At 43.1% G+C, this 10,531-nt stretch overlaps 2 protein-coding genes across 2 annotated transcripts in view; one reads left to right on the top strand and one right to left on the bottom strand.

Moving 5' to 3' along the window:
* Positions 1-7,588, bottom strand: part of LOC114460093 (2,4-dienoyl-CoA reductase, mitochondrial-like) — a 10,573-nt gene extending 2,985 nt beyond the window's left edge. Inside the window, exons 1-3 of the mRNA XM_028442128.1 lie at positions 7,498-7,588; positions 2,355-2,512; positions 2,175-2,279 (exon numbers count right to left, since the gene is read on the bottom strand). Coding sequence (XP_028297929.1) covers positions 2,175-2,279; positions 2,355-2,512; positions 7,498-7,569 — 335 coding nt within the window. The 5' untranslated portion in view covers positions 7,570-7,588. The remainder of the gene's footprint in view (positions 1-2,174; positions 2,280-2,354; positions 2,513-7,497) is intronic.
* Positions 7,589-7,816: 228 nt separating this feature from the next.
* pmvk (phosphomevalonate kinase) lies at positions 7,817-9,067 on the top strand. Its single transcript, XM_028442160.1, has 5 exons — positions 7,817-8,097; positions 8,244-8,307; positions 8,436-8,588; positions 8,658-8,787; positions 8,862-9,067. Exons 1-5 carry the CDS (start codon positions 8,009-8,011, stop codon positions 9,011-9,013), a joined length of 588 nt encoding a protein of 195 aa, XP_028297961.1. The 5' UTR covers positions 7,817-8,008; the 3' UTR covers positions 9,014-9,067.
* The last annotated feature ends 1,464 nt before the right edge of the window (positions 9,068-10,531 follow it).

Raw genomic sequence — 10,531 nt, forward strand, 5'->3', positions numbered from 1 at the left:
AAAATGACAACACGTATCTTGTACTTTTTCTAATTAAATTGAAAGTCATAAAGCAGGAAAAACAGAAGACTTACCTCGACCTCAAAGCTAATATCCAGAGTTTCTGAGAAATCTATGTTTATGTATGATTCTTTAGAAATACCTAACTAGTCTTTTATTATGGTCTACTGCCGGTGATCATTCATATACAGTAATGTATTTAAGTCCCTCCTTCGTCCTATAGAGCCCTATACAAATGGGAACGATCGCCTGAGCGCACCCAGCCAATAGGCTTTGACTTACTGTGCACGGAAATAAGGTCACGCATCACAACAGCAAACAGGTAAATATGACCTTGGCTCTTACCTGACCCATAGACTTATATCAATGCCACCCAATGTGACCTTGTTATGTTCCGTGATGCGCAGGCAAAAAAATAGAGGCGTGGCTTCTGGTAGTTTAGCAGAGGCAGTGGGAGAAGTGAGGATGTTTAGGGCGGGAGATCGAAACATCAGTAGCAGCTTTAAATATAACCTTGAGCGGAGGTCAAGGTCACTCACTGAAAGGAAATGTTGTTCAATGGTACCAGTCTCTTTTTTTTTGTTTTGGCTGAGAGCGTTCAGGTCTCACTTTGTTCACTTTCCTGAGGAGTTCTTGACCTTGGATATGACCTTGACCAAAGGTCAATGTCACACATTGAAAGGAAATGTTGTTCAATGGTACCAGAGGAAGTTATAGGGTATATGTAGGACAATGTGGGACAATGTGAGACACTCTGGGACATTGTAATACAATTTGAGGCAATGCAGGACAATGTGGGCCACTCTAAGATTAACTTTTCATAAAAGTAAGCATCAAACTTGTACGATAAATATTTGTATAGATATGGAAAAAAATTTTTACACTTGATGCGACCTTGACCTTGACATTTTGGTGCCATAAAAGGTCGACTGCACATCCTTCACATTGTCCGTGTGAGATGACATACGATTCTTGGATTGATTTAAAATGCATCCATATCCATTTATTATTATTATTATTATTATTAATTTATTTATTTATCTTTATTTAACCAGGAAAGTATTTTCCACTGCAGGAGACACAAAAAAGTGCTGAAACCTGGGCATGTTGACCAGCTTGTGTGGTTTCAATAAATTCTAAAAAGAAAGTACTAATTTGTGCATTTATTTGTTGTTCTAGGCATATATCTCAGTTAAGTTGTAATAAAGTCAAAGTTGGTTTAAAGTAGAGGTGTTCTAATCCAACAAAGTAACATACTGTTGCTGACTATTGTTCTTTGGTTGAGTAACAGAATAAGTAATAAAAGTATGCATCATTCATGCTGATATCGTATCGAATCAATATCAATATCGATATCGGTCGATACGCAAGGCTGCAATATCGGTATCATATTGGAAGTGAAAAAGTTGTATCAAGACATCCCTAGTTTAAAAGCCACAGGCAGACTGTGTGTTGTTTTTTTATTTTAAGTTGTTGGCACATGGCATGTTAAAGCCAATGTTTTAAGTGTAAAATGTATTTCATATATAATTTTATCATGGTGTACAAATATACAAATTAGTTGTTTCTTAAGTCAAATACATAAAAAAAAAAAAAAAATCGCAATAATCGCCTTATACTTTAATATTGGGCTATATTGTATTGTGACCTATGTATCGGGGTATGAATCATTGCGCCAGATGCCAGGCAATAAAAACCCTATTCAAGAAGTATGACACTTTTGTTTGGTCCCAGTTAGCAGAGGAAGTGTACAGCCGTCCCACTGCAGCTGTCCCACTGTAGTGGGAGGAAGGGGCTGCTGCCTCGGCTCTACACACACTGACGGTCGCGGGAGTTATCGCTTGAAGTCGCTTGAAAAGTAAAAATTTCTAAACTTTGAGCAACAGAATCAAGCAAGTCGCATCATTTACATTAATTTTGAACGTAATCCAGTCACGAGAGTTGCTTCAGTCGCGTTCGGTGTGAACGTCCGTAACACTCACTCACACACTGTTGACTTGTATAGATTTATGCTTTCATTTATGCTCTATAATTCCTGCTGATGGGGATCCCAATAAACATTAACACTGCCCTCTCTTTTTATATTCTCCCACTAATAAAGCTTATGGTCACAAAATAAAATAAATGAAAAATAAATAAATGAAAAACTAAATGTATTTTTTTAATTATAAAACAGCATGTGCAGACATGTGTGTGAACACCAGAGGGCGACAGCACAAACCTGGTTTCCTGTCTGGCTGCTGATTTCTTCTGCTGTGTTCTGCAGAACCTCCAACTTCCTGAAGGACCAACAGACACAGAACATTCCTTGACAACACGTGACTTTATGTTAAAAACACAAACATGTGACCCACCTGCTGGCAATGACCACCTGCGCTCCCAGCTCAGACAAAGCTGCCGTCATAGCCCGCCCCAGTCCAGTCCCCCCCCCAGTGATGAAAGCCACTTTGTTCTTGAAGGTCCCTGAAGGCAACATCAGTGAGTGGTTCGCAGGCAGGGACAGAGAGCGCCTCTGAAACATAGTCACAACCAATAACATAATATATAACATAACATAATAACGCTTTCTACTCAATTTAGTTCCTTTGGAAGGGACTATATGTGTATATATATATATGTATAAATGTATATTTATGCTTTGTTATTGTACTTGTATGTGTGACTATACGTGCGAATATGTGTGACTATATGTGTGACTATACGTGTGACTATACGTGCGACTATACGTGCGACTATACGTGTGACTATATGTGCGAATATGTGTGACTATATGTGTGACTATATGTGTGACTATATGTGCGAATATGTGTGACTATACGTGTGACTATACGTGTGACTATATGTGTGACTATACGTGCGACTATACCTCAATCAATCAATCAATCTTTATTTGTATAGCGCCAAATCATAACCAATGGTATCTCAAGGCACTTTACAGTAGAGCAGTCTTAAGGAAGGACTCTTCATTTTATGGATACACACATATGCATATATACGTATATACACATACATATGTATCCCACACCCAACATGAATTCATCATGGCGGCAAGGAAAACCTTCTGTTAAGCAGCAGGAACCTTGTGTGGATCCCATTCCTATGATGAACAGCCATCCACGTTATGCTGTGTTGGGTGTGTGCAGAGGAAAGGGTGGAGACAGAGTTGTTGAGACTCTGTAACTCCACACTGAGGATCCCACGGACCTGCAAGACAAAAGCCAGAAGGAGAACAGGAGCAAACACACAAGGGAAGAAGCAGACATAGAGGGAGTGTTAGAGAGAGGAATGGGACCCTCTCCGGTCCCTCTCTAGCCTAAATGACCTCTCTCTTAACGCCCTCTCCAACCTCTCTCCAACCGAGCATGCCAGACCCCCCCCCCCCCCCCCCCGGCAGTCTATGCCTATTGCATCTTAATTATGAGCTATGAGCTGGTTCCTAACTAAAAGCTTTACCAAAGAGGAATGTTTGAGCCTAACCTTAAAGGTAGAGAGGGTGTCTGCCCCCCGAACCGTGGTTGGTAGATGGTTCCAGAGAAGTGGGGCCTGATAACTGAAAGCTCTTCCTCCTATACTACTTTTAGAGACAAATGGAACAACGAGTAGTCCAGCATTTTGAGAGCGTAGTGTTCTGGGGGGATTGTATGGCACTACAAGCTCCTTGAGATAGACTGGTGCCTGTCCATTTAGGGCTTTATAAGTGAGAAGAAGAATCTTGAATTCTATTCTATATTTTATGGGAAGCCAATGCAGAGAGGCTAATACAGGAGTAATGTGATCTCTTCTCCTAGTTTTAGTCAGTACACGTGCTGCAGCATTTTGAACCAGCTGAAGTGTCTTAAGCGACTTGCTCGGGCAGCCTGCTAAAAGAGAGTTACAATAATCCAGTCTAGAGGTAACAAAAGCATGGACTAGTTTTTCGGCGTCGCCCTGAGACAGGATAGATCTGATTTTAGCAATGTTACGGAGATGAAAGAAGGCAGTTCTTGAAGTTTGTTTTATGTGAGAGTTGAAGGATAAATCCTGATCAAATAGAACCCCAAGGTTTCTAACAGTTGTGCTTCGTGCCAGAGTAATGCCATCTAGGGCAGTTAGGCTAGCATAGGTTTCTCTAAGGTGTCGTGGGCCCAGTACAATGACCTCAGTCTTGTCTGAGTTGAGAAGAAGAAAATTTTGGTCCATCCAGGCCCTAATGTCCTTTAGACAGGCCTCAAGTTTAGATAGCTGATTTGTCTCACCTGGCTTCATTGATACATACAGTTGGGTATCATCAGCATAGCAGTGGAAGTTAACAGAGTATATACCTGCGACTGAATGTGTGACTATACGTGTGACTATATGTGTGACTATACGTGTGACTATACGTGCGACTATGTGTGACTATATGTGCGACTATGTGTGACTATATGTGTGACTATATGTGTGACTATACGTGTGACTATACGTGTGACTATATGTGTGACTATACGTGTGACTATATGTGTGACTATACGTGTGACTATACGTGTGACTATATGTGTGACTATACGTGTGACTATACGTAAGACTATACGTGCGACTATACCTGCGACTATATGTGTGACTATACGTGCGACTATATGTGTGACTATATGTGTGAAAGCACCCTTAGACACTAAGAACTCTTTCTGGCAAATACAGCTCGATAAGAAATCTTCAACGCTAACAACATTCAGCACATCTTTCGGACGCTATAGATTTCTGCGCATGCCTTTTGGCATAAACTCTGCCAGCGAAGTATTTCAGCATTCTATGGAGCAGCTATTTTCTGGCTATGCATACTCAGTGAATGTCGAAGACATCATCATCAGAGGTCATGATGTTGCAGAGCATGATGCTAACCTAAGGAGAGTGCTTGATCATGCAAAAGAAATCAACCTCAAACTGAATCCAGCAAAGTGCAAGTTTTGCTTGGATCATGTAGGCCAGTGGTTCCCAAACTTTTTGTGCCCAAGGTACAGGTTCACCAAAGGACACTTAAACATCTGAAGGCACACCTATTGGGCAAAATAGCTTTTATAACACCAGTTTTCACTCATATCTAAGGCTGGATTTAAAAAATCGATCAATCGATTTGAATCGATTCTCCTTTGTATAGCCCGATATCGATTCATAAAACCCTTGAATTGAACCTTTTAATACGTCTTGCTGTGTCAGTAGATTAGTAGTGCTTCCAGCCAATCAACTCTAAGAACACATGTAAACAAGACGCACATTGACAGAGTAAGTTGCACGTAAACATGATGCCTTCACATCCATGGGAAATCATAGTTGTTTCTTGTGCTCCAGCAGCAAATGATGAGAATGAGCAAAAAAAAAAGTGAAAAATGAAGTTTACTGTTCACAGGAATTTAAAAGTATTTTCTGACATTTACCAAAGACCTGACTTATTACACTTTAAGACTTTATTTACAATTATTTATTTATTTTTATGGTTGTGTGTCTCATTATACAGTTATATTTGTTGTGCAGCTACTGGAATATTAGCACAAAACCTTTGTGAGAATGTGTTCAGTTTACATTGTGTCTGTTACTACTTTATTTACACAGTATTTACACTGTCCTGTGCTTTGAATTGATTTAAGTCATTACAATTTGTGTTCTGCTCAGGTAATGTTAAATAAAACGTACATGATTAATGTAGCTGCATCAGGTTCAATTATTAATGTAAATAGTCATATTTTTATTAATTCACCAAGTTTCAGATCCCAAGATCGGGCAGCCACCGCCCCCCAGATACACACCCTAGAAAGCCCCAAAGAGCCGAGGACCCAGCGCACCCCGCCACCAACCCCAACCCCAAGGCCCCCCACCAATATCCACTCCCCCACACCCCCGCACCCAACCCCCGAGGGGAGGGCCCAGATAGCCCCCTGCCCGAGATGTACTGATGTATTTGTACTCTACACAATGGCCCAGCTATCAACAGAGGGGCCGGGCCCCCACCCGACAGGCCCAAATGTGTGAACCTACCCACCACCTTGTTATGGTGGGGAATGGAGAGGCACTTCCCTATCCCCTGTGTGAATGTGTGTTTAGTGAATGTATGAGGTGCAATTCAAAGAAAGGGGATGGAGGGGAGTGGTGTATGTGGTGCAATAGCTCTGGAGGGTGGAGGTGGTGGTCGTACCCTCCGGCGGGTGGTGTGTTGAGGTGTGATTAAAACTGGAGGGATTGGTAGGGCAACTTGAGGTGGGAGTGCCGCCCCCGCTCCAATACTCAGTCGCACAAGAGACGGTCCCCTCCACCTCTAGCCCCACTGCCCCACCATCCAGCTTAAGGTTTGGGTATGGGTGTGTGGTGCACCAAGTGAGGGAGCCAGACCAGCTAGGAGTGAAGTGAAGTGCCCATGTAGGAGACATGGGCACTGGTGTGAGCTCGGCCCGTCCACATGGCAGGCCACCAGAGAGGGTAGATGGCACAGACGAGCATGCAGCACCGCGGGCCACAGATACACACCAAGCAGCACAGCCGGAGACCCACCCCGCGGCACCCCTTGAACCATGCCGGCCCCACGGAGCACTGCAGCACCCCCCACCCCCCAAGTGCAACTGGGCACCAGCCACATCCCCCAGCGGTCCAGGGAGTGACCCCGCCGCACACCGGCCCAGAGCGGCTCGCCCTACTGCAACAGGGAGTGGCCGAGCAGGAGTGGCCACAGCGTGGCGGCCCCGGCCCCCACAATGAGAGAGGACGCCATCAACCGCCCAAGCAGGGCCACGGACCGATAAGTAGGCCAACCCAAGCACCCCCATCGAGCAAAAGCAGAAGTCGTCTATGGACAAACATTTTGCTTCTGCAAAGCACGTCAAGAGAATGAAAGCCAGAGCACAACCCCATGTAGAGAACAAACAGGAAGCACACAATAACATTACATACAGTATGTACGTTAACGCTTTGTATTTTTTATTTGTGTTAAGCCTAAAGAAATATGTCTTCATGACAGGTTCATGTTATGCACTTTAAGATTCCGTAAGTTCGATATTGTTTACTGACTTTAACTTCTGATGATCATTTTGATTAAAAACTGTTGCACCGTTTGCATTCATGGTATGTTCAGTGTATAAACTAAAAAAAAGTGTTTGCATGTTTTGCAAAATTGTATTGGTGTTTGCTTTCCAACAATAAAGCATATTTTTTTCTAGAACATGTCTGGTCAATATGTATTTATAATTGATAGAAGCAATTAACTTAATTGTGAGTAAAGTGTGTTTTAGGGCTGAAAAATAATCGCACCTTTTTTCCGCAACTTTTGGAAAAATAGCTGCGAAATCAGACATTTCAGCCCTCAACAATCACAAAAAAATGCAGGCGAAATCCTGAAGGTACTGACCATACTGTAATATATAGCTGTATTTATAAACTTGTCCAGTAGGTGGGTCCGTGTGCACTAATAACTAGTAACTACTGAGTTGTAATGTTAGATAAAGTTCTTTAGTTGAAAGTGAACGTGTTTGTGGTGGATATGAGAGCAGTGAGCACCTGTAAACTCCGCAGAGACCTTTGACACGCGCACAGAACACCGACATCTCTGAGCAGGACACGAGCCGCCATCTTTGTCTCAAGTGACGTCACCGGACCGTACCAACCATCACAAACACGAAGGGGGGGCGGGGTTGAGGTAATAGATGTTAATTACTGTCCTAATCGTTATGATGTGTTGTATTAATTAGAAAAACAACTGTATACAAACTGTGTTTATATCAAGTACTTAACGGGCTAACTTTCACTAACTTGTCTCACTAACACAACAAAAGAACCTCCCTCTCCCATTTTTGATTTTACACATGCGCAGTGATTACCATGTGCAGCAGGAATCCTTAGACTTTATTTTTTAGCCACATTTTTATTTCTATTCCTTACGTCACACTTGACGTCAGAAGCTCGGATATTTCCCCCCTATCACGTGGTGCGGGTCACTGACCGGGGTGTCACGTGCTCAACAGGATCACTAACTTCTTTGGGGGAAGAAGTCTGTCTAGGGGATCGGATTATGGATCGGATCAAACCCAAACTCATTCTGATCTTCAGCGGGAAGCGGAAGTCAGGGAAGGATTACGTCACAAATCTTATCCACGAGCGGTCAGTGAAGCAGTGACGTCATCTGGATCTACACATCTGGTTATGAAGTTAAAGAGGTGTGTGTGTGTGTGTGTGTGTGTGTGTGTGTGTGTGTGTGTGCGCGTGTGTGTGTGCGTGTGTGTGTGTGTGTGCGTGTGTGTGTGTAGGTTGGGTCCAGAGGTGTGTGCGGTGCTGCGTCTGTCTGGACCTTTAAAACAACAATATGCTCAGGTAACACACACACAGTGTAATGTGTGTGTACACACTGTGGGGCGGTGGTTGTGTAGCGGTTTATAATCAGAGGGTTGTTGGTTCTAATCCTGCTCCATGACTGTTGGACCCTGTTGTCATGGTAACAGGAGCATGGTCTGGACCTGGAGCTTCTGATTGGTCCTGGTCCGTATAAGGAGCGTTACCGGGCTGACATGATCGACTGGGGTCAGAGGAGGCGGGACCAGGACCCTGGGTTCTTCTGTCGCCTAGCAACCAAAGATGCTGCCCAACCAGTGTGGGTATGTACTACATAGTCATGTCATCTTCCCGCTCAGGGAGGCTGTGACACCGTGGCTTCTGATTGGCAGGTGGTGAGCGATGCACGCAGACTCTCTGACCTATCCTGGTTCAGGTCTCAGTTTCCTGGTCAAATCCAAACTGTCAGAGTTCAAAGTTCAGAAGGAACCAGGAAGCAGAGGGGGTGGAGCTTCACCCAGGGTAGTTCACATGTTCTCACCTGTCTGTATTTCACCTGTTTGTCTTTGTCTGTCTCACCTGTCTGTCTTCCTCAGGTGTCGATGATGCCCAGTCTGAGTGTGGATTGGACGGCTGTGAGGATTTTGATTGGACGATCGTCAACGATGTTGACGCCCCCTCGTTAGATGAGCAGCTTCAGCCAATCCTGGCCCTCGCTGAGAGTGAGTCAGTCAGATCAGAGCCGTGATTGGACGATAAAGCAACAAAGACTGGATTTATAATAAAGATACACAACAGCTTGTTTCCTTCATCCTGTGAACTGTGTGTGTGACACACACACAATAAAATACCATCCATTAATTTAGACCAGGGGTGCTGGACTCCAGTCCTCGAGGGCCGGATTCCTGTTGATGACAACACATTGGTTTCAACCAGAGGTGTATTCCATAAAGGAGGGTTAACAAACTCTGAGTCTATCCATAAACTCTAGGTCAACATACCCAGTGATGGGAAACTCTGTGTATCTGATTCCATTACAGCTGGTATGAAGTGGGTTAATAAACCCTGAGTATGTAAACCTTGGGTTACTGATGTGCACGCGCGATAAAAAGCCATCATCAATGGATCAGAGATTTACTCGAGCTGCCATGACAACCAAACGGAAGAGTGATTTATTCACCGTAATGGGTGAAATAAGTCGGTGTTTGATGAATATGAGCCTGTTCTAAAGGTGTGTTCAGTCTTCAGTGATTATAGTGATTAAAGTGATTAAATCACCTGTAATTAGTCACACTTTTTGGTCACTTTATCACTTTATCTCTTCAGTGACGTGACGAGCGGTGAATAATAATAATAAAATGTGTCTAATTAGATGTGTCATTAACATAGGTTGTCTGCATAGAGAGTCCTCCTGTTACACTGGATATTAACACAGTGACTGCTGCTTCATATCTAATCATTTATATTGATTTTGAAAGTAATGTTGCCAGAGTCATCTCAACGTCCTAAAAAATGTCATATAAAAAGTTCCTGAAGAGGGACGCAAACCCATGACCCTTCGCTTCGAAGAGCAGTGTCACAATTCACTGAGACATCATACCTTCAAAGAGCCATGATCTACAGATTTAACTGTATAACAATATAAAACGCTCGAGCCTGAAAAGTGTATTAATTTAAATTATCATCTCCTCCTTTATATTATCTACAGGTTTGTATTCAGTGAACTTTACTACAGACGTCAGTAGATGTTTTAATGTAGATCAACCTCTCAGTGTGTTTCACTTAATGATCTACATCTACAATGTTAGAAAGAAAACTCGTCATCACAAAAAAAAAAAAATATCAACACATTATTAATGATGTGAACACGTCTGTGGTGTGTGATGTTACTAATGTGTTTCAGAGAAAAGTATTAAGGTTTATTAAAGTGCTCAGGTGGGCGGAGCCAGGTAGAAACCCAGGGTTTCTTTGATAAAACCTGCCAGTGACCAGGTTTAGTTCATGGACAATGTTGCCATGGTAACATACTCAGAGAAGAACATACCTCATGTTTAGGAATGAGATACTCAGAGTTTCCCTCATTTGAGCCTGAACATACTCAGAGTTTGAACATAACCTGCTTTATGGAATAAACCTCAGGTGTGTTGGAGCAGGAACACATCTAAAAGTCTCAGGAATCCGGCCCTCGAGGAGTGGAGTCCGGCACCCCTGATTTAGATGCTCCAGTTCAGGCTCTGCTGTTGTGATCTCCAGCTCTCATTGGGTG

This window comes from Gouania willdenowi, unplaced genomic scaffold, assembly GCF_900634775.1.
Source record: "Gouania willdenowi unplaced genomic scaffold, fGouWil2.1 scaffold_3_arrow_ctg1, whole genome shotgun sequence".
Lineage (NCBI taxonomy): Eukaryota > Metazoa > Chordata > Actinopteri > Blenniiformes > Gobiesocidae > Gouania > Gouania willdenowi.